The 25,212-nt window shown below is 40.2% G+C and overlaps 2 protein-coding genes and 1 pseudogene across 5 annotated transcripts in view; all 3 read right to left on the bottom strand.

Annotated features, from left to right (window-relative positions):
• LOC116219769 (zinc finger protein 502-like) overlaps positions 1-10,002 on the bottom strand; it is a 59,428-nt gene extending 49,426 nt beyond the window's left edge. Inside the window, exon 1 of the mRNA XM_031563643.2 lies at positions 9,979-10,002. The gene's annotated coding sequence lies outside the window, so the exon portion shown is untranslated. The remainder of the gene's footprint in view (positions 1-9,978) is intronic.
• Positions 1-25,212, bottom strand: part of LOC116219771 (gastrula zinc finger protein XlCGF57.1-like) — a 100,188-nt gene that overhangs the window by 2,459 nt on the left and 72,517 nt on the right. Inside the window, exons 1-3 of one of the 4 annotated variants that reach the window (XM_031563664.2) lie at positions 24,671-24,861; positions 23,607-23,924; positions 18,478-21,931 (exon numbers count right to left, since the gene is read on the bottom strand). In XM_031563664.2, coding sequence (XP_031419524.1) covers positions 19,653-21,931; positions 23,607-23,886 — 2,559 coding nt within the window. In that variant the 5' untranslated portion in view covers positions 23,887-23,924; positions 24,671-24,861 and the 3' untranslated portion in view covers positions 18,478-19,652. Of the gene's footprint in view, positions 1-2,773; positions 3,234-18,477; positions 21,932-23,606; positions 23,925-24,670; positions 24,862-25,212 lie in introns of those variants that run through there. The other 3 variants (XM_031563665.2, XM_042703875.1, XM_042703876.1) reach the window with 3 other exon arrangements.
• On the bottom strand, positions 6,869-25,212 carry LOC116219779 (annotated as a pseudogene).

Genomic DNA, 25,212 nt, shown 5'->3' with positions numbered 1-25,212 from the left:
TTGGAGAAATGTCTTCTATTGTTTTGGCAAGTAACCGTATAATAGGCGGGATATTTTTTTATTTCCGTAGGCTTACATTTGTGCGTGTGGGCGTGCGTGTGGGCGTGCCTGCGACCATTTGCGCTGATAAAAATGTATATAACTATTAATTTGTATACTTATACTATTGCTTGCTCGTGTGTGTGTGTGTGCCATGTGTATTGGTCGTCTGGGAACACCTTAATAATGCAAACATGCTCATTTTCAAAATCGTTTTGGTGAATGTTGATTACATGTTGATTAAATGATGTTGGCGTTTTTACTATGCCTGCACCACATTTTTTTGATAGCCTAAATGCAACATCTACTTTTACCAGAAGCAGTTAATCAAAACCATACAATTTAATGTTTTTTTATAAAGAGATACAACTTATATTGAGCAGAATTAAGTTCAGCCTATTGGTCCGGCCCTCCACAACAGTCCCACTATCTCATGTGGCCCCTTGGGGAAATGAATTGCCCACCCCTGCTCTAGATGCAGCAATTCATTGTGACCTGACAAGGAAATATTCCATTGTTTGGATGTTCTGGTACACCTAGAAGAGTTAGATTGGTCATTAAACTTGCTTTCCTGGCTCTGCATGGGAGCATGTTTGTGTTTCAACCCCCTTCACTAATAAAACAAAATAAATGTCTTACTCACACTGACTGTGCACTAACATTTGGTATAGTAACCACATCAATTGAAGAATAGACAGAGACCTATCAGGCGAAACAGAACTTAAACAAATCACACACACATCTCTCTCTCTCTCTCCAATTCTAGTGTCGATCATTGATAAGGATGATGACACTTACATTAACCTCCTTTCACCTACATAATATTTCCAACGTCATTCAAGTCCTATCCTTCCTTGATGCAGAAAAACTAATCCATGCATTTGACACTTCAAGACTTGGCTAATGCAATGCTTAACTGTCTGGATGTGAAAAACACAAACACAAACACACACACACACACACACACACACACACACACAGAGAAACACACATACACACAGAGACACACACACACACACAGAGACAAAGAAACACACACACAGAGACACACACACACACACACAGACACAGAGACACCCACACAGACACAGACACAGAGAGAAAGACACACACAGACAAAAAAACACAGACACACACTCACAGACACACACTCACATATACAGAGACACAAACAGAGACACACACACGCAGAGAGACACACACACACACACACACACACACACACACACACTTAAAACAGAAAGCCATCTGACCACTACCAGGCCTGCCCCCAGCTTCACAGTCAGGCGCATAACTGAAGATGGATTGACATCTTTTGCATTTCACGCAAGGTAGATATAAAGCTTGAAACTTCATGATAAATACCATGGAAGCTGTACAACAATACTTGTCAGAAAAATGTGTAACATCAGTAATGATCGATTCGACAATTATGATTAAAGTGTGAGTGTGTCAGTGAGTGTGTGTGTGTGTGTGGGTTGATGATGCAAAATGTTGCCAAAGTGCTTGTCCAATCTTTCAAGATGAAGTTTAGGATTGGTCAGATAACTAATATATTTAATGATAATTTGAGGACTGAAATGTTGCATATTCAACTGGACCCAACCACAATCAGGGGCATATTTTGGAGTTGGACATATCAAAAGGAGTTAATCGAATTGGGTTATCTGTGCCAGCCCTACCAACAGCCATATCTGTGCCCGTACCCAGCCCTACTAACAGCCATATCTGTGCCCGTACCCAGCCCTACTAACAGCCATATCTGTGCCAGTACCCAGCCCTACCAACAGCCATATCTGTGCCAGTACCCAGCCCTACCAACAGCCATATCTGTGCCAGTACCCAGCCCTACTAACTAGGGGTGGGAATCTCTTGGCACCTCAAGATTCGATTCGATTCCGATTCAGTGGTCAACGATTCGATTCTAAACCGATTATCGATTCTAAACCGATAAAACGATTATCGATGCATGTCGATTTTTAAAACATTTGAGTTTGCTACTCAGTCTCAAATCACTTCCTACTTTGTGTTTGATAATCAACAGATGAATTACCTTCTCTATTTTTTATTAGAGAAAAAGCTTTTCCTTGTCACAATTATGACTTTCAATGAACAATGCAATAATCGATGCAGCTTGCATTTCAACACAAAATGGATGTGTAAAAAAAAAAAAAAAAAAAAAAAAAAAAAAAAGATTTATTGATTTTTATTAAAAAATCGATTATGAACTTTTCTGAATCGAGACAGAATCGTGAGAAATCGAAAAATTTATTTTTTTCCCCACCCCTACTACTAACAGCCATATCTGTGCCAGTACCCAGCCCTACTAACAGCCATATCTGTGCCAGTACCCAGCCCTACTAACAGCCATATCTGTGCCAGTACCCAGCCCTACCAACAGCCATATCTGTGCCAGTACCCAGCCCTACCAACAGCCATATCTGTGCCCGTACCCAGCCCTACTAACAGCCATATCTGTGCCAGTACCCAGCCCAACTAACAGCCTTTTCTGTCCAACACTCCACCAACAACAACAAGGCCAGATCAACACATCTCCACAAGTCACATTTTGTGACATTTCTAAAGGTTGCAAAAGCCTGGAGATGCAAAATCATCAGACTACTTGATTTGACTCAACAATCTAAAAGAATGCCACCTCACTGCCAGAATTCTGACGTCATCATTAATTGACCATTGAACACAGCTCTTAGTGCATCAGTTTGAAATTACTTACTTTCCAGAGGACAATCGTTGTGTTGTTGCTTATCCTCCTCTTTCTTCACTTTAACCTCCACTGTTGTCTGTAGTATTTCATTATAAGTTGAGCTTAGTGACTCTGTGAAGTCTGATTCCGTTTTACAGTGAAGATCTGCAATGGGCTTTTCTTCTTCATCTTGCCATGTAATCATATGTCCGTATTCCTCTTCTTTTATGTCCTCTTCTTTCACTGTCAGTCTCAGGGGTACCAGGTGTGTTTCATCACATCCAGAGTTCAACGGCAGTCCAGGATTCATGTTAGCGACGGACAAGAGATGATCCCATCCAGTTTCCTATAAAGTCAGGGAACACCACAAAGGAAAAAAATACAATGGCTTAGGAGGAGTTCACTTCTTATCGTCACGGTCTCCGCATCTCTCACTTGCCTATGGCTGATACATTCGAGTACGAGCTAATGAAGAAGACTAAGATGTTATAATACTGTGACTAAAACGTACTTCAAATAAGTTAGCACATGAAGATCTGCTGTGTTAGTGCTATCGTCAAGCAGTGTTTATCACTGCAAAAAAAAAAAAAGAAGACGAAATTGTCTTTAGAGAGGGAACTTCGGCAACACGATGAACTTCTTCCGTGGACTTCTCTGAAATGTTCTTACTTGTGAACATCCGGTAGCTGGCAAGCCAACCAGAAAACTATGCATTACTGCCACCGTGTGGACGGGAGTGTGACTGCATGACTCTCCAGTTCGGTCTTTGGAATAAAAATGTGTCCCAATTTACTTTGTTTGGCAGATCTTCCAGGCAATATTGTCCACAGCCTAAACATAAAACATATTCACAACTAAAAAACGATTTGATTCAAAAGACACCGAAGTTACCACCACTTTACTGAGAAATTCAGTGCCCGAAATTCAAGGTTGGTTGGACTCCAGTTGCTTCTTGCTGTGCATGCTGGGAGTCAGAGTCAGAAGCATGCACAGCATGCGCTCTCCTTCCCTCACTCTCGCGCGTGTGCGTGTGTCTTTGTCTCCTCAAGTGTTTAGCTGGTGAAAAGATTCCCTTTCCCTATGGCAGGCTTCCACGTATCTTGCTGTGATTTTGGCACTATCCATCTCTTCGCCAAGTAACATTTTTAAAATTAGATTTTTCTCAGACTTTTCAAAGTTTCTGTGGGTCATTTTGAATTTAGGAAAGCATTTTCCCCGTATATTTTTGGAATGGCAAGATTCATTTAAAAAGTGGAACTCCGTTTCTACCATGCCCTGGCTGCAGTGAATGCAGAGCATCTCTTTTCTGGGCAGCCAGGTTTCATCATCATCATTGTTTATTCAGGCAGAATTGACTGAGCACAGGGCTCTTTTGTAGCAATGCCCTGATTGAGGCTACATAATACATACAACAATAAATGAACAAACCATAACAAAACAAAACAGACAAAACAAATAAACAAAACACATTAAACAACTCAGAAATTAAGTATAAAAAAAATAATAACATAAGGTATAAAGAATGAAATCAGAGAATCATTTAAAACAACGGCATTGAGGCACATCCTTAGCATCTAAAAGGCTCTTAAATTGGTTGACAGACAAATACTTGGTAAGTTTCAACTCCAAGTGTTCCATTTATGGGAGGCAAAGGACTTAAAAGCTATTTTACCTCTATTAGTTTTTGTAAGGGGGATTTCAAGGGAGATGAGGCTCTGTGACCGTGTGTTATGACAGATGGATTTTAATTTTTAAAGTGACATGAGATAATTAGGCAGTTTTCCCACTAAGGCTTTATAAACAAATAAAATGTTTTTTCCTCCTGTCTACTAGAGGGGACCAACCAACATTCTTGTTACAGTGGTTGGTCCTGAAAGCGTCTCCTGTAACAAAGCGAATAGCACTATGGTAAACAGAGTCCAGGAGTTTTAAGGTAGAGGGTGCAGCATACATGTAAACAATGTCACCATAGTAAAAAACTGACAAAATTGTTGGTTGCACTATTTCCATTCGGTTTTCAAAAGTAAAACAAGATCTTATTCTATAAAGAGCGCCCAGTTTAATTTTAACCTTCTTAGCTAGGTCAAGAACATGTGATCTAAATGACAGCCTATCATCTAGCCAGATTCCTAGGTATTTATAGCATGAATTAGGTTTATATTTATGCCATTATAGGTTTGCCTGTGTCTACCCCTTTCGATAGCCAGGATATGGTTGCTCACAGTGATGTGTGGTGAGGTTCGTGGCTGGTAAGGCACTGTCTCTTTTAGAGTCAGATTTACAATTGCATAAACCCAATAGAGTATCTTAAATCACCATTCAATTGGCAGCTTGCACATTGACTACTGGTTGTTTTTGATATCAGCATTCTTCACACAGGTATAGGTAAGGTAAATACAGTTGGCAGCTGCTAGTTTGTGATAGACGTGTTAATATGTGTGAATATGCACTCATGAATATGAACTCTTTCATACGAAGTTGCATAAGCACCCTGAGGGTTTCTACCTTTTCCCATTGTAATTTTAAGAGTTTAATTGAGGAGACTATAACATCAGCCAGATAACTAGCTATCATTTCATGCAAATTGAACTCTTCCATTTAAATCGTTTAAGGTTATTAAGTGTCCTTAGCTAGCTAATGAATGTGAGAAGTCGATCAAGTTATCTTCTGTCCCGTCGTTTGAAGCATACCTTTTAGCTCCGGCATTGGTCTCCCATTATTGATCACTTCACGTTTTGATTGAAAGTCCAGTTTTGAGAAATGTTTTAGCTAAGCTAGAATCTTCCATATAAGTGTAGAAGAAGAGCAATGGCAGAACAACATAAACCCGAACGGTGGGTTCTCGCATGCCCCCTTCATTGAGGCAGAGGTACTGTTTTTCTCCCCTTCGTGCTTTTTCACTGCAGTTTTATATCAGATCAGAAAGACTAAATAGGTTCTACGCATGCGCTCAACCCAGTTTGTGAGGGATTGCGCAATCTGAGATGAGGCACAGCTCGTTGCTGCCTCACCGTCTCGCTGTCTCCTGTCTTTTTGAACAGGACATGCGCAAATTCAGCAATTTTGAATATAAAAATGCTCGAAATTATTGGAATCCTGCAGAAATTACATTTACATCACTGGAATCCTGCTCCAAAAATAATATATAAATAGATTTCATGCTGATGGAGATGAAGTGTAAGATCGGTCAGATAGCTGATATATTGAATGACGATGACTTGAGGGCAAGAATGTTACTTATGTAACGTTTTTGCAGTGACATTCTGTGTGGTTATTTGACTTTCTTTATATGGTCCGAGTCTAACATACAAGTGAAGCCATGTGTGTCATGGTAATGAACCACAGTGGCAACTATGGAGAGGTCAATCAAATGAACCTTCACCCTGTGGTAACTATGGAGATTTCAATCAAATGAACCTTCACCTTGTGGTAACTATGGAGAAGTCAATCAAATGAACCTTCACCCTGTGGTAACTATGGAGAAGTAAATCAAATGAACCTTCACCCTGTAGTAACTATGGAGATCTCAATTAAATTAACCTTCACCCTGTGGTAACTATGGAGAGGTCCATCAAATGAACCTTCACCCTGTGGTAACTATGGAAAGGTCAATCAAATAAACATGTATTTCCTTTGTGGTGTGTGTAGCTAAACTGGTACTATATGGTGGGAACAAGATGGGTTTGGTCTTCAGAATGCGCATCAACAAAGGTGTCTTCTAATGAAACAGAGGCAATGTGAATATGGAGTAGAATATCTGTCTTAGTCCTGTGGTCCCTATGGGCACGTGCCAATGACCAAAGGTATACTCTACCTGTACAGGAAGTGGCTTGGGGTCAAAGGTATACTCTACCTGTACAGGAAGTGGTTTGGGGTCAAAGGTATACTCTATCTGTACAGGAAGCGGTTTGGGGTCAAAGGGTCTGATAATGAAGCAGAGGCAAGGTGAATGTAGAGTGTACAATATCTGTCTTAGTCCTATACCCTACAATGTCACCACAAGGTGATAAATATATTAATATAAAAGCTTAGTTTGTTCATGTTTAACTTTACCTGGATATCGTTAATGGTAGACATGTGTATATGAAACGCATCCACAGTGAACATAATTGCATAAGGCTGTGCTGTGTTTCATCACTCATTTAGTAACAATTCAATTTGACATCAACAATGACAATTCCACAGATGAATGACAATTTACATGACAATTCCACAGATTAATGATAATTCAGTTGGCAAAAAAACAAGAAATAAACAATAAAAATAATGAAATTTGTTTACATGTTTTTTTTGATGTATCATTTAATTTAGGCATATACAAAATTGTCCCACCAGCCAGCTGTTCTGACAGGTTTTAGCCAGAATAGCTGCTCAATATTTGGTTTAAATCTTATTCTTTGCCATTCCCGCCCATCGTTCAAGCACACTGAGTACAGAGCTCGCCTTCTGCGTAGGAGTAACGCGTATCTATTCAGGAAAATAACTTGCACCCGAAGTACACTAACTAGACCAAATAAATTGTAGAGACAGAGCAGCATATTCATTTCACCTTCCACGTTTATTTTGTCATTAAAGCCTCTCCAGTGCAAGCTACCCCCAGTGCCATGACAACCAAACGTCCCTGTCCACAATAAACGCATGTTTACAAAGAGTGTCCCCTTCCTAACATTAGATGGAATGTTGGAGAAGTAATGCTGGCATCACGGTGTAAAAAGGATGAAATAACAATCACAGAATTTAAGGCACCTGCACTGAACAGAAGGGAAAGGCACTTACACTGTCCTGTTCAACCTATAACAAGCAAAGGTTTTTTGAAAAGTATCGTTTCAGTGTCGGAATGCGCCGTTTTAGTTTGGACAGAAGGGCTAAACAGATAAATATTTATGCGATTCTATATTTAGTGTGGACGGGGTCTAAGTTTGCTGTAACCTCGTGAACCAAAAGCTATAATTCTAACTCTAACTCATCATCCATGGTGGCAGGAACAAGCAGGCCCATTCTCCCCTATTTTAGCGAAGCGCTATTAGCACTAATGGGCGGAGTAAGGCGCTGATTGCCCGATGAGGATCTGGTTTGATAAATACCACGCAAAATGCGGAAAAAAACTGTGCGCTATATGCGGTTTGGCAAAGGCGCTGATTGCGCTGCGGTCGCAATGTTCGTAAATTTGGCCCTTCATTGGGGTGTTGATAGCAGGAAGGAGTTGGCATTCATACCGTTCAGTCAGGTGGGAGAATACAGGGGAAGATCAAGCCTTATACTGTGTGATCTTACGTTTATGTTGCTTCTCTCTAGTGTGTATTAATATATGGGTTTTAAGATTTGAGGAGGTTGTAAAGGCTTTTCCACACTGGGCCTTTAATGAGGCTTCTCTCCAGTGTGTATTAATGTGTGGGTTTTAAGATTTGAGGAGGTTGTAAAGGCTTTTCCACACTGAGCACATTTATGAGGCTTCTCTCAAGTGTGTATTAGCATATGGTTTTTAAGAGATGAAACGCGTGAAAATGCTTTTCCACACTGGGCACATTTATGAGGCTTCTTTCCAGTGTGTATTAACATATGGGTTTTAAGATTTGAAATCTGTGAAAATGCTTTTCCACACTGGGCACATTTATGAGGCTTCTCTCCAGTGTGTATTAACATGTGGGTTTTAAGATTTGAGGAACATGTAAATGCTTTTCCACACTGGGCACATTTATGAGGCTTCTCTCCAGTGTGTATTAACATGTGGGTGTAAAGACTTGAGGAAGATGTAAATGCTTTTCCACACTGGGCACATTTATGAGGCTTCTCTCCAGTGTGTATTAACATGTGGGTGTAAAGACTTGAGGAGGTTGTAAATGCTTTTCCACACTGGGCACATTTATGAGGCTTCTGTCCAGTGTGTATTACCATATGAGTTTTAAGAGTTGAAATCTGTGAAAATGCTCTTCCACACTGGGCACATTTATGAGGCTTCTCTCCAGTGTGTATTAACATATGGGTTTTAAGAGTTTTAATCTGTGAAAATTCTTTTCCACACTCGGCACATTCATGAGGCTTCAATCCAGTGTGTATTAACATATGGGATTTAAGATTTGAAAGCTGTGAAAATGCTTTTCCACACTGGGCACATTTATGAGACTTCAATCCAGTGTGTATTAACATATGGCTTTGAAGGGTTGAATTCTGTGAAAATGCTTTTCCACACTGTGCACATTTATGAGGCTTCACTTCAGTGTGTATGAACATATGTGTTTTAAGATTTGAAACGCGTGAAAATGCTTTTCCACACTGCACACATTTATGAGGCTTCTCTCCAGTGTGTATTCGCATGTGGATTTTAAGACCTGAAATGTGTGAAAATGCTTTTCCACACTGGGCACATACATGAAGCTTCTGTCCAGTGTGTCCTACCATATGCCTTTGAAGATCTGAAATCCGTGAAAATGCTTTTCCACACTGGGCACATTTATGACGCTTCTCTCCAGTGTGTATTAGCATATGTTTGTTGAGGGCATTAGGGTGTGCAAATGTTTTCCCGCACTCTGTACATGTATGAGGCTTCTCTCCAGTGTGTACTAGCATATGTGTTTTAAGAATGTTAATGCGTGAAAATGCTTTTCCGCACTGGGCACATTTATGAGACTTCTCTCCAGTGTGTATTAACATATGGGTGTTAAGATTTGAAATGCATGAAAATGCTTTTCCACACTGGGCACATACATGAAGCATCTTTCCAGTGTGTATTAGTATATGCCTTTGAAGACTTGAGGAACATGTAAATGATTTTTCACACTGGGCACATTTATGAAGCTTCTCACCAGTGTTCTGCTTTTGATTAACACTAAGAGTATGTGTTTCCTGGTGTTCCTCTAGTTCTCTCAGGACCGTGAAACTCTTCCTGCAGACTGTGCAGTGGTACGTCCTTCCATTGAGTTGCTGGTTGAGTTCATCATTCTGTCCATGGATCTTCTGTTGGGTTCCATCTGGATGTTCTGATGCACCTGAAAGAGTTTCATATGGATTTAGAATGACAGAGAGATGTTCTAGATGCAGCAATTCATTGTGACCCGATGAGGAAATATTCCATTGTTTGGATGTTCTGATACACCTAGAAGAGTTAGATTGGTCATTAAACTTGCTTTCCTGGCTCTGCATGGGAGCATGTTTGTGTTTCAACCCCCTTCACTAATAAAATAAAATCAATGTCTCACTCACACTGACTGTGCACTAACATTTGGTAAAAAACATACTTCCAATGCGTTTTCACACGCTGACCTGTTCTTTCCGTTGTTATCTCCAAGGACTTGTATCAAGGAACAAAAGCAAAGTCTTCTTCTATAACCAACCATTGCCGGTTGATAAACCACTAAGAATACGGCGACATACTGCCACCGTGTGGACTGGAGTGTGACTGCGGGAACCTGGAACTCGCTCTCTGCTTTATGTGTCCTTCAAGAACTTTAACGATGGCGATTAATCCGAATTCATTTTGTGTAGCATAATACATTCACTCTGAAAGTATTCATTATCATTCATAAATTGTCGTTTGGATGTTCAGAGTGTCAAACTCAAAGCGCTTTGCTGGACTATCAATGTCCTTCAATTCCTGTTACCCTCCCTGGACTGAAATGTTGCATATTCAACTGGACCCAACCAAAATCAGGGGCATATTTTGGAGTTGGACATATCAAAAGGAGTTAATCGAATTGGGTTATCTGTGCCAGCCCTACCAACAGCCATATCTGTGCCAGTACCCAGCCCTACCAACAGCCATATCTGTGCCAGTACCCAGCCCTACCAACAGCCATATCTGTGCCAGTACCCAGCCCTACCAACAGCCATATCTGTGCCAGTACCCAGCCCTACCAACAGCCATATCTGTGCCAGTACCCAGCCCTACCAACAGCCATATCTGTGCCAGTACCCAGCCCTACCAACAGCCATATCTGTGCCAGTACCCAGCCCTACTAACAGCCATATCTGTCCAACACTCCACCAACAACAACTAGGCCAGATCAACACATCTCCACAAGTCACACGTCACCCCGCTACTCATTGAGCTCCACTGGCTGCCGGTAGCTGCTCGCATTAAGTTCAAGTCACTTATGCTTAGGGATGGGTATCGTTTGGTTTTTATCCGATACCGGTACACAACCGATACTTTTAAAACGATACCGGTGCCGGAACCGATACTTTTATATATATATAAAAAAAAAATGACGATTGACGACATTTAAGAAAGGCTTTTTTTATTGCCAAATATATGAACTGTTTAAAGTAGATTATATATATAAATAAATACAAAACACTTTTTAACTTAAAACTTAAATAATATATGAACTGTTAACAAAAGTTTAGACTATACTTAAATAAATACAAAACACACACACACACACACACACACACTCTGTACACACACTACAGCTTCAATACTTCAGCAATTCTTTTGTAGAAATATCAGCATATTTGCCTTCTCCGGCAAAATGCGACACCTTTCCAGACTAATCGCATGACCTGCACAGGAGAAAACCCTCTCCGATGGTGTCGATGAGGCCTGTACAAACAGATATGTAGGGATGGGTATCGTTTGGGTTTTTTCCGATACCGGTGCTAAACCGATACTTTTAAAGCGATACCGGTGCCTGAACCGACACTTTATTTTTTTTTTTTAAACACAAAGCGACGATTGACGACATTAAAGAAAGGCTTTTTTTATTGCCAAGGCAATTTTTTTTCTTCAAATTGAACAATATATTAACTGTTTAAAGTATATTATAAATATAAATACATACACTTGGCTTCAAACTACAGCTTCAAACTTTTTAACTTCAAACTATGAACATTATATTAACTGTAAACAACAGTTTATAGTATACTTAAATAAATATAAATTAATACAAAAAACAGCCTTCTCTCCCCTCTTTCGGTATTTTCTCTGTTAAAAGGTTAATGGCTAGTTCTGTTTGTGCTTGCTCTGTGAAATGCTGCATGCTCTTCACTGTCATAAGACTGTTGCTATGAAAACACCAATGAGCGTGAGCGACACAGGACAAAGTTTACTTTGGGAGATGGGGCAGTTTTACATGGGCCCCGCGGAATTTGCCTAGCAACCGTTTTCAATTGGCTCAGGCACCGAAATGAAGCACCGAAATCTGCGTTGCATTTCGGTCCGGGTAAGTACCGGTTGTATTGGAACCGGTTCTCGGTACCCAACCCTACTTATGCTTGCCTACAGAGTGCTTGCTGGTTCTGCTCCCACCTACCTAAATGCTCTTGTAAGGGCAAAGGTTACACCCAGGACGCTGCGCTCGTCTAGTGAACGTCGTTTGGCACTGCCGTCTGTGCAAGCACGGCAATCCAAACTATTCTCATTTGTAGTTCCACGTTGGTGGAACGAACTGCCTAGTACTACCAGAGCAGGGGCGTCCCTCTCTACCTTCAAGAAGCTTTTGAAGACCTAACTCTTCAGAGAGCACCTCCCTTCCTAACTGGCACCTTGACTAGCGCCTAACTTGCACTTCAGCAGTTACATTCCGGCACTTCTTTTTCCTTTCTAGGTCGTTTTTCTAATTCTTATGTAAAGTAGTATTTATTGTTACACCATGTTTTTTATTGCTCTTAGCTTGACTGTTCTCTCCCTTGTACGTCGCTTTGGACAAAAGCGTCTGCTAAATGACTAAATGTGAATGTAAAAGTCACATTTTGTGATATTTCTAAATCTTGCAAAAGCCTGGAGATGCAAAATCATCAGACTACTTGATTTTACTCAATCTAAAAGAATGCCACCTCACTGCCAGAATTCTGACGTCATCATTAATTGACCATTGAACACAGCTCTTAGAATCAGAATCAGAAAGGTTTTTACTGCCAAGTAGGTTTTCACCTAACAGGATTTTTTTGTGGTACGTTGGTGCAAACAATAAACATACACAATAAACAATACACATATTAAGTTATTTTTCAAACATATTAGTGCATCAGTTTGAAATTACTTACTTTCCAGTTGTTGCTCATCCTCCTCTTTCTTCACTTTAACCTCCACTGTTGTCTGTAGTATTTCATTATAAGTGGAGCTTAGTGACTCTGTGAAGTCTGATTCCGTTTTACAGTGAAGATCTGCAATGGGCTTTTCTTCTTCATCTTGGCATGTAATCATATGTCCATATTCCTCTTTTTTTATGTCCTCTTCTTTCACTCTCAGTCTCAGAGGTACCTGGTGTGTTTCATCACAGCCAGAGCTCAACGGCAGTCCAAGATTCATTTTAGCAACGGACCAGAGATGATCTCATCCGGTTTCCTATAAAGTCAGGGAACACCACAAAGAAAAAAATACAATGGCTTTCAATCTCTGTTTTCCAGAAAGCAACATTACATAAATAACTAACACGTCACATTTCGCACGGAGGAGTTAACTTCTTATCGTCACGGTCTCCGCATCTCTCACTTGCCTATGGCTGATACATTCGAGTACAAGCTAATGAAGAAGGCTAAGATGTTATAATACTGTGACTTAAACGTACTTCAAATAAGTTATCACATAAAGATTTGTTAGGTTAGTGTTATCGTCAAGCAGTGTTTATCACAGCAAAAAAAAAAAAGAAGACGAAATTGTCTTTACTTCGGCAAGACGATGAACTTCTCCCGTGGACTCCTCTGAAATGTTCTTACTTGTGAACATCCGGTAGCTGGCAAGCCAACCAGAAAACTATACATTACTGCCACCGTGTGGACGGGAGAGTGACTGCATGAATCTCCAGTTCGGTCTGTGGAATAAAAATGTGTCCCAATTTACTTTGTTTGGCAGATCTTCCAGGCAATATTGTCCCCGGCCCAGCCTAAACATGAAACATATTCACAACTAAAAAACGATTTGATTCAAAAGACACCGAAAGTTACCACCACGTTACTGAGAAATTCAGTGCCCGAAATTCTATGGAGGACCAAACCTGCCATATTTACAAATGAATGAATGAATAAATAAATGTCCACATCCATACATTTAGACAGAAGAACATAACAGTGAGCTGTGTTATGTCACTCATTTAGCTAAAAGAAATTTTTACTTCACAGAATAATGACAGAGAAAAACATAACGGTGAGCTGTGGTATATCACTCAATTAGCAAATAGACAATTTAGAGAAAAACATAACTGAGCTGTGGTATATCACTCATTTAGCTGAAAGACAGAATGGTGTGTTGTGTTATATCACTCATTTAGCAAAAAGACATTTTAGAGAAAAATATAACGGTGTGCTGTGTTATATCACTCATTCAACAAAAAGACACTTTAGAGAAAAATATAACGGTGAGCTGCGTCATATCACTCATTTAACAAAAAGACATTTTTACTTCACAGAATAATGACAAAGACAAACATAACGTCTGCTGTGTTATATCACTCAATGCCCCCTGTCATACCTCTGCAGATGAGGGCAAACAGACAGAAGACTACATGAAAAAAAAAAACAATGGTATTTCCCACAACATCTTATAAAAAAGCTTCTTATTATTCTCATGACATGCATCGACAGCGACAAAACATGACAAATACATCACTGCTTTAACAAAAAGACATTTTTACATCACAGAATAACGATCATTTCTCCACCTTAAGAGTTCATACTACAACAAAACAAATATTTGAATGGAATAGAAAATCTAAATATTGGCATTCATTTAGCAACTTTAGAAAAATACATACTGTACCCTGATAAAAAAAGCTTCTTATTGCTTCTCAACACAGCAAACTTTGTGTGTGCAAACATTTCCGTTATTGATCAATACTGATATGCTTGCATCTTTGTGTGTGTGTGAATAAGAGGCCTGGGGGGTATTCGTCGTAGCTCGCTAAACGGTTTAGCGAGCTAATTTTCAGGCTGTCACGACCCTGGCGGGTCTAGGCCCCGCCCCAGGCTATTGGCATATCTGTTCTGTCTCTGTTTCATTAGCAGGTAATGGGAAGCAGGTGTACCCCAGGTGTAACCCATGATTGGTTGGGCTACAAAAGCCCTGATCAGATGGCAGTCGTGGAGCGTTGGTCGTCGTATTTGGATAGAGATTGGTTTTGGATTGTCGTTGGTTTTGGAGTGTCGTTGGTTGTGGATTATCGTCGTCGTTGTTTGTGGATTATCGTCGTCGTTGTTTGTTTATATTACCAATTACCTGACTGGACATCACATCTTTTGTTTCTCTTCATAACACTGATCTTCACCACACGTTTGCTATAATTATTAGATAACTATATAACCTTGTAAACCTTTAATAAATATATTTATTATTATTATTATCCTAAATTCTGCGTGGCCTCCCCTTCTTGTTTCGTGCCTTGAGCTGGCACGTAACACAGGCTAAGATAAAAAACGCCCCTCTTTTTGGTTCGTGGAAGCAACTTTTGATAAATCACCATAGTTACATATCGATTAGCACTAACCTGCTCCAGGGCAGGCTAACTTAAGTGTAGCTGGATAAGCTTGCCACACCCCCGGAAAAAGGAGGGATCCCATTGACCAAGGACTGATATTAGAGTTAGATTAGCGGAGGGAGAGAGTTCTTTGCGATCGCCAAGATCCATTATTCTTGTATGAGCGCTACCGATTCAGCCGACAAGGAATCATTAATTTACAAGACCTTCTCGAGTCATTTATTGCAAACACCACATTGACTGTCTTGCGCTTTTTTGCGAGTGGTACATTTTTGTAGTGTCGGTGATGCGGAGAACAAAGCACTCATAATTATATGAGTGTTATTAGTACACCATAGCATATCATTATTGTAGAAAATGATTACGGTGGACTCATGATAAGAATAGAGAGAAATACAGCCAATTTATTTTCGCTGCTTCAATTTATTGCATTTGTTATTAATACATTTAGTCATTTAACAGACGCTTTTATTCAAAGCGACTTCCAAGGAAATGTAAAACTACATCGAGGAAGGAGGTGAGGGGATTTGAACTAGCAACCATGCAGATTCAAACCAGTAGACGAAACCTCTGTACCAGCTGACACTTGCCGTCAGGGATTCATACATAGATATCACCCTATAAACACCCCAACACACCTTGCTCTCACAGCGGTGGTGGTGTTGAATTTTGCCATGATTATGGTCTTGTATTCTTCATAAGCGTTCATGTTCATCTCCTACTCGCCAGCGGAGAAAAAAAGAGCCCTTTTCTTTGAGTTTAGAACAATTATACCGTTAGAAAATCATGGTTTTGGTGATCGACCTTTCCTGCCTTTTGAAGTAGGACGTGCACGCGCAAATGCCATGATAACTTTAGCCTGGTTGAAATTAACCACATGATTAGGATGCGGGTCAGCCGTTTACGAACCGATATTTGCTGTTCTCAATCAGCTCGCTAATCTTAACGGGCTAAAAGGCCAATTGATTAACTTAGCTTCAACTCTACGACGAACGTACCCCTGTTCTGTGGTGCCTGTCTGTCTGTGTGTGTGTGTGTGTGTGTGTGTGTGTGTTTGTGTGTGCGAGCATGAGGATGTGCATGTGTGTGAGTGTGAGTGTGCACGTGTGTGTGCATGTGGAGTGTGTGAGTGAGTGTGCACGTGTGTTGCAGTTTAACATTTTTGCAGTGAAAGTGCAATTCAACCTTTTAAAAAATATATGATTTGAGTACAACATGTCAGTAGATGTGTCTGATGGTAAGTAACCTTCATCTTGAAGATGTCAGTCAAATGAACCTTCACCCTGTGGTAACTATGGCGATGTCAATCATATGAACCTTCACCCCGTGAAGTTGCTCGAATAGACGCTTCCTCGTGTGTGTGAGTTTTTGACACTAAAATGATGCCATACTTTCAAGCTGTTTTCTTCTTGAAAAAAGAGAACAGAAAGCAACATTACACATCTCTCAACCACATCTCTCACTTGCGTAGGGCTGAAGCATTCGAGGAGGCAGTAGGACCTAACATGTTATGATACTGTGACTAAAAACTGTACCTCAAAAAAGTTTGCACATGGAGATCTGTTAATTTGGTGTTAAACTATTTGTCATAAATGATCAGGCCAGATCATTAGCCCTATTTATCATTAAGGTTTAGTATCAGGCCAGATCATTAGTCCTATTCATCATTAAGGTTTAGTATCAGGCCAGATCATTAGTCTTATTCATCATTAAGGTTTAGTATCAGGCCAGATCATTAGTCTTATTCATCATCAAGGGCAACCCCTAGATACCCCTTTGCCATCCCGGGCCATCCCTAGATACCCCTTTGCCACCCCTAGATACCCCTTTGCCATCCTGGGCCATCCCTACATACCCCTTTGCCATCCCTAGATACCCCTTTGCCATCCCTAGATACCCCTTTGCCATCCTGGGCCACCCCTACATACCCCTTTGCCACCCCTGCAATTACCATCATTCCTAGCTATTAGATGGTTGTTTGGTTTGGCAGTAGTGTTTGGCAACAACCTGAACACTTCATTCAACAGCCATATCTGTCCACCACTTCCCCATCAACAAACTTCACAGAGTCACTAAGCTCCACTTATAATGAAATACTACGGACAACAGTGGAGGTTAAAGTGAAGAAGGAGGAGGATGAGCAAGAACACAACTATTGTCTTCTGGAAAGTAAGTAATTTCAGACTGATGCCCTAAGAGCTGTGTTCAATGGTCAATTCATTCTTGTAGATTTTTTAGTCAAATCTATTCGTCTGATGTCATCATTAATTGACTAATAGATTTGATGTCTTTGGGTGTTTCTCCAGGCTTTTGCTACCTTTAGAAATTTCTAAAATATCTGAAAAATATTCTGAATATCTATGGTTCTACACATTACATAATAACCATTCATGGCCTAAATTAAAGAAGACACTTGAGCCATAAAATGCAATCAGTTAAAGTGTTTTATTATGTCATTTTAGTTTACATTTCAGAGCAGCAAAACTAAAACATTTGTCAGAAAAAAAAACATAAAACGCCTAGTGTTTTTTTTAATGTTGCAGTGTAGAACTGGGAAACTGTCAACTGGGAAAATGTCATAGGAAACTAACAATTACATTTCCTGATGCAACAACATCTTGACAGTGTGTGTACCATAATTTCCGGACTATTGAGCGCACCTGAATATAAGCCTCACGCACTAAATTTTTTAAAAATAATTATTTTTAACATAAATAAGCCGCACATGTCTATAAGCCGCAGGTGCCTACCGCAACATTGAAACAAATTAACTTTACACAGGCTAAAATGAATATCAAAACTAATACAATAGTTAGTTTTGCCAGTTAGATAAGTGCGCTGTTGCTTTAAGAGCGCACAGTCGCAAGAGTCAATCAGAAACTAGAACGTTAGATTGAAGACAGACGCTAGTTTGAAACCAGTGAGCTAAAGAACTTGAAGACTGGATTTGTATTGTTGTAAACTTTTATTTTATTTTCTAAAGTGTTTTGAGTTGTGTTCTGTCTACGCAGGTTATTTTGACATTAGTTAAGTTATTGAGAGATACTGAGAAATCGCGTGGAGCTAAGCATCCATGCGGCTGCATCCATGCTAGCATCCTAGCTCCACAAAGCCACCGTAAACACAAAGCCACCGTATACAGTCACAGGTATCATCATCCATAAATTAGCCGCATCGTTGTTTAAGCCGCGAGGTTCAAAGCGTGGGAAAAAAGTAGCGGCTTATAGTCCGGAAAATACGGTACAAATTTGAAGCAGATAGACAAACGTTTACAAGTGTTACACATCAGTTTCCATATGGTGTCTTTAGACGTCTCCAAGTGTCTCATTGGTCTCCAACCTCACCAAATACAAAAGCAAGTACCTGTCACTGTATATTAGTGGCGGCTGGTGGTTTTTAAAGTGAGGGAGGAAGGACTGCGCGCTTGGTTGCCATTGGCCTGCTTATTCTGTTGGTGGCATAAGTATTTTAGATACAAGTTGTTTCAGGGTGTTTTTGTGAACTACAGTACAAAATAGCAGGCAGGGATACAATTGATACAAAGCCACCAGTGTGGCACCATTGTACTTTGAAAGCTGGTGGGCAGCATGTCTTTGGACTAGACAAGGCCAGAAGGAAAGGATTCAAAGCCAATTAGTCAAATCACGCCTACTCTTGACTTGAAAAACTAAATACAAAATTCTAGGCCTATCATTGGGCCTAGTTCCCCCCTCAATTACTGAAGCTATTGGTTATTATTTGACTCATTTTATTTTTAGCTGCAATTGTTTTAAGAAAAATTAAGACCAAGACCATTAAGACCAAAAGTGATGCCATTTAAAATGCATCATGCTCTGAATTATTCACTAACATCCTTTCCGCAATATGAGGCAACAAGTAAAAGAACATTATACATTATTTCGCAAATATTACCATGGGCTGTAAGCCTAACATTGTTTGTGGCAAATGTGGATGTTAATGGATGTTTCAGAATGTTGGTCAATGTGCATTGATCACTAAGAGGTGGACTGACTTTAACTAAGTTGAATATTAAACAGAAATATATTTTTATGTTTAGGCTATGTGTCTGTCTTAGCAGATGTTTTAAGCCTATATAAAACAAATAGGCCTATGGAAAAAGTACAAACCCTAAGTAAATTACCTTTGTTCTCTAAAGTTGCAAAAACAAAAACGTCCTATAATTGCTGCTCAGATTATGCCAGAGGATTACAGCTATCACTCAAAGTAGCCTAATATGAGGCCAATGCCCAAGTGACAACGTAGGCTAATTAGAATAGATACGAAACACATCGCGTTCAGAAACATTCATTAACAATTTCCATTCAGAATGTTAGCTGAACAAGAACAGTCAGACTAACAATAGGCCTATGAACGATTTAAACAAAACATATTAACATGAACAAGAACATTACTTAACAAATAATCAAGATGGATGTTTGTGAATGTTTCGGAAATGCTGATGCTTTCAATAGCTGCAGAATGTTAGCCAATTAAATATGAATTCACTTGAAGAGCAAGTCGATTCTCCTCGCTGTTTGAGTTGCAAAAATGTCTGTGACTTGATCATACCAGGCAGGATTTTTTTGAAGAGACTTCAGAATGTTCTTTTCAATAGAAATAATCGCCAAATGTTTCAATCTCTCCTGCCCCATTGTGTTCCGTGTGTAACTTTTGATTCGTTTCAGGCACGAAAAAGTTTGCTCAACCCCTGCAGAAGTAGCACCAATGGTTGCAATCAGACACATTAATTTGTACAGCTGTGGCATTGCCCCATCAAGACCACTGGATTTCATGAAGCCAATGGCCTCGCAGAGCTTTCGTGAAGAATTTATGTCTGGATTACGATAGAAATGCAGCAGTTCTATTTTCAACTTGTCCTGATCAAAGAATTGGCCGTATGTCTCGAGCAAATTTAAAAGTGACTGCGTGGGGAAATCTGACTTGAAAGACTCAAATTTGTCCACATTTAAAAGCTCCATGAATTGCAAGCGTTCTAGATGTTGAAAGCGCTGCGTGATTTGGGTGATGATACTGTCGTGAATGGAATCGTACAGCCGCCTATAAGCTTGACGCGGATTGGACTGGCCCTGCCTCCTTTTTCTCCGGTGAATTAATTCTGGGTCGTCTACAGCGACGGCCCTTTGGTAAATTTGGACAAATGTGTTCTCCAATTTTAGGTTCTCAACGATCCGTAGGAGGCTCTCTATGCGCAGTCTGCAATAGGAGACATCAATGGATTTGTGTTGCAAGATGTCAAACACGACGTCAGTGTGTGAAAATAATTGCTCGAAAGTGAAGAGTAAAAACACAAATTCAAAGTCCTCTAATTTTCCCCTCAACCCATCAGCTAAACGTATAGTTTCGTCATCCATTGATGGATGGTCAACGAAGTGGTCAAAAATCTCCACCATTTTGTCATAATTTGAGGCAACTGTGTTCACGACCCTGGAGGTGAAGTTCCAGCGCGTTGGAGCGCTCCTGTGCATTCTAGCGCAACCATGATCCTTGAGCAATGCCACTCTCTTCCTGGATTTGGAGAAGAACGACGTGAACCCACCCAGGTGAACAAAGAAGTATTTTGCCTGGGGGATGGACCTGACACCCTGACTCAAGACCAGATTTAGGCGATGGGCATAACAGTGGACAAATGTTGCACTGGGTGCCAATTCTCTTACTTTAGCCTGCAAGCCATTAAGGTCCGAGGCCATGACGGCCGCACCGTCATACGTTTGCGCTACAAGTTTGTCAACGAAATTGAAAGAGGACAACTGTGCCTGCACAAATTGGAATAAGGACTGTGCATCCCTCCCTTCGGATACGTCGAAGAAGCCCATGAAACGTGCCTGTATTCTGCCCTGATCATCCACGAATCGCATCATCACAGAGAGCTGACAATGGCAGCTTATGTCAGTTGTTTCATCCAATTGCCACGAGAAGAAGGGCGCCTTATCCAAATCATTTGTTATGTCTTGATGAATAGTGCTGGATATTGCGGAAATCAAATCATTCTGTATCGTTTTGGACATGCCTGTGAAAATTGATGAACCTTGCATATGTTCTGCCAGCACATGGTCATACCGTGCCATCACCCCTGCCAGCTCCCTGTAATTACCCCTATTGTCCGAATCTACCCCCTCGTCATGCCCTCTGAATGACAATTCTTGCATGCCTAGATAGGCAGTTGCATCAATAAGTCTCTTCAAAACCTCCCTATTTTGGGGCACTTTAGCATTATGCTGCGCGATTTGCAACCGCACACCCTCATCCACGACCTCATCAATTGGCATGGTGCCAAGCAAGGACAACCGAATTGCTGCGCCAACGTGGTCTTGGCATTTATCATGACGTTTTGTTGCCCTGTCCAAATTTTTTATGTCGGCGAATCCATTTACAGACCATGTGTGTGATTTACCCATGAGCAAACAGGGCCAGCAGTATAGCCGATTGTTTGTAATGGTACCAGTGAGCCATGAGTATTTCGCATACCAGTTAGCATTAACGGCAGCAGTTTTACCATTGGGTTTAGTGACTTGAATTTTTGGAAGTGGTCTCCCTGTTGTTTTGATACTAACCTTCTCTCTGTAGCTAAATGTATGAAACGGTTTGTTCAATAAAACATGTACAATATCTTCGTTCTCCATTGCACATCTCTTTACTCTCAGGACCGTGACACTCTCCCTGCAGACTGTGCAGTGGTACGGCCTTCCATTGAGTTGCTGGTTGAGTTCATCATTCTGTCCATGGATCTTCTGTTGGGTTCCATCTGGATGTTCTGATGCACCTGAAAGAGTTCCATATGGATTTAGAATGACAGACAGATGTTCTACATGCAGCAATTCATTGTGACCTGACAAGGAAATATTCCATTGTTTGGATGTTCTGATACACCTAGAAGAGTTAGATTGGTCATTAAACTTGCTTTCCTGGCTCTGCATGGGAGCATGTTTGTGTTTCAACCCCCTTCACTAGTAAAATAAAATCTATTTCTTACTCACACTGACTGTGCGCTAGTATTTGGCATAGTAACCACATCATTTGGCATAGTAACCACATCATTTGAAAACTGTCAGCCAATAAATATTTAAACGTATTCTCCTGTGAGCCTTCTCAGATTGTAGTCTTGCCACTACTTATAGCAACTGTGTGCAGAAATGTGTTTTTTCACAGGTGACCTGTTGATATATCATCTTCAAAAATCAGTTTGACGGTATGGTCGTGCGAAGGACACCAACACAACTGCCATTCCCACTAGCGGCGGTGCTGCAGTCCGAGAAGGAACTCCCACAAAAATGTAAGAAAAGCTTGGTAACACTTTACTTATTATTCCTCGCTAATTCACAAAAATAAAAAACATCCAAGTTTCCTCTTCAACACAATTTCCTGCCTAAGAAAAAAACACAATGTAGCCGTCCACTGTATCCCTTTAACCTGTAATAGTAACGACTTCATTAACTTTCATCAACAACCTTCTTTCCACTCCCAGTCCCCCTTACTGACACTACACCAGAAACACCCATGTGACCTGGGGTTTTCCCAGAATCCTTCACACCTACTTACGTCCCAAAATATACCTCCCTGATCTTCCCATCAAAATCCTCAACATGCCTATTAGACCTTGTCCCTGAGACTCTAGAACACCCTCTTAAGAACAGTCTACTTGATGAGACTTTACTTAATAATAAAAATAATAATATTAATAATTAACTCTGACGTCAGGATATGTTCCAATATCTCATCAAGACAGCGATTATCTAACCATCTCTTAAAAAGCCAAACTTTGGCCCTGATTACTAATTACAGACCAGTCTTCCAGTCAGGCTTCAGAGATCCACATTTTTTACATATTTTTTGTTTTTCATTATTATTTAGATTTTTTTCAGCCACCATTTTGCAATCACACTTTTCTATAACATTTGTCTTGCTTAAAAAAGATAAATACAATTAATGAAAATGATTAATTTTATATTTATTCACTTATGGTTATCAAGTTTTTCTTTTCTCACACTCACTAACCCTCTTCAAACCCACTGAAACAGAACTTAAACAAGTCACAAATACACCTCTCTCTCTCCACAGATCTCCACAGGTCACACATACACCTCTCTCTCTCCACAGATCTCCACAGGTCACACACACACCTCTCTCTCTCCACAGGTCACACATACACCTCTCTATCTCCACAGATCACACATACACCTCTCTATCTCCACAGATCTCCAGGTCACATTTTCGTGAAATTTCTAAAGGTTGCAAAAGCCGGGAGGTGAAGACATCACATCTTATTAGTTAATTAGTCAATTAACGATGACATCAGACTAATAGATTTAACTCAAACATCTACAAGAATGCCCTGCCCCCCCCCCCCCCATTTTTTAAGGAAAACATCTATATTCTATACATGATCATTAGTTGACCACTGAACACAGCTCTTAGTGTATCAGTCTGAAATTACTTACTTTCCAGAGGACAATCGTTGTGTTCTTGCTCATACTCCTCTTTCTTCACTTTAACCTCCACTGTTGTCTGTAGCGTTTCATTATAAGTGGAGCTTAGTGACTCTGTGAAATCTGATTCCGTTTTACAGTGAATATCTGCAATGGGCTTTTCTTCTTCATCTTGCCATGGAATCATATGTCCGTATTCCTCTTCTTTTATGTCCTCTTCTTTCACTCTCAGTCTCAGGGGTACCTGGTGTGTTTCATCACAGCCGGGTCTCAACGGCAGTCCCAGATTCATCTTAGCAACGGACAACAGATGATCCCGTCCAGAGTTTCCTATAAAGTCAGAGGAAAAACACAAATGAAATATAATGTAATATAAAAATATAATGGCTTTCAAGCTGTTTTCTTCTTGAAAAAAGAGAACATAAAGCAACATTACACATCTCTCAACCACATCTCTCAACCACATCTCTCACTTGCGTAGGGCTGAAGCATTCGAGGAGGCAGTAGGACCTAACATGTTATGATACTGTGACTAAAAATGTACCCCAAAAAAGTGCACGTGGATATCTGTTAATTTGGTGTTTACCTTTTCATCATAAAGGTTTAGTATCAGACCAGATCATTAGTTCTATTCATCATAAAGGTTTAGTATCAGGCAAGATCATTAGTCCTATTCATTATAAAGGTTTAGTATCAGACCAGGTCATTAGTCCTGTTTATCAAAAAGCATTTATCATAAAGGGCCACCCCTAGATACCCCTTTGCCATCCTGGGCCACCCCTAGATACCCCTTTGCCACCCCTGCAGTTACCATCATTCATAGATATTAGATGGTTGTTTGGTTTGGGTTAAGTAGTGTTGGGCAACAACCTGAGCACTTCATTCAACAGCCATATCTGTCCACCACTTCCCCATCAACAAAGCCAGATCAACACATGATTTTAACAGGTCACATTTTTTAAGGAAAACATCTATATTCTATGTTCTATTAAAAAACATATTGCGTTAACGCCTGCAAATTGAAAGGTATCACACAAAAAGATTCGAGAGCACTCAAAGAATGCCAGCACACTGACCGAATGTTGTAGGTCTCAATACACATCACAATACATGATCATCAGTTGACATCACTTGCTCATCCTCCTCTTTCTTCACTTTAACCTCCACTGTCGTCTGTAGTATTTCATTATAAAAGGAGCTTAGTGATTCTGTGAAGTCTGATTCCGTTTTACAGTGAAGATCTTCATATTGACATGTAATCATATGTCCATATTCCTCTTCTTTTATGTCCTCTTCTTTCACTATCAGTCTCAGGGGTATCTGGTGTGTTTCATCACAGCCAGGTCTCAACGGCAGGCCCAGATTCATGTTAGCAAAGCACCAGAGATGATCCCGTCCAGATTTCTTCATACAGTGAGGAAAACAGCACAAAGAAAAAAAACAAAACAATGGCTTTCAAGCTCTGTTTTCTTCCTTCTTTGTAAAAGTTCCAAAAATCGACTGGCACGTCACATTTTGCACGGAGGAGTTCACTTCTATATTGCCGCAGTACGTTAGCACATGAAGTTAGTTAGGTTAGTGTTTACGTCAAGCAGTGTTTATCACAGCAAAATTTGAA

Source organism: Clupea harengus, chromosome 26, assembly GCF_900700415.2.
Source record: "Clupea harengus chromosome 26, Ch_v2.0.2, whole genome shotgun sequence".
Taxonomy (NCBI): domain Eukaryota; kingdom Metazoa; phylum Chordata; class Actinopteri; order Clupeiformes; family Clupeidae; genus Clupea; species Clupea harengus.
This window is presented reverse-complemented; position numbering and strand designations above follow the sequence as displayed.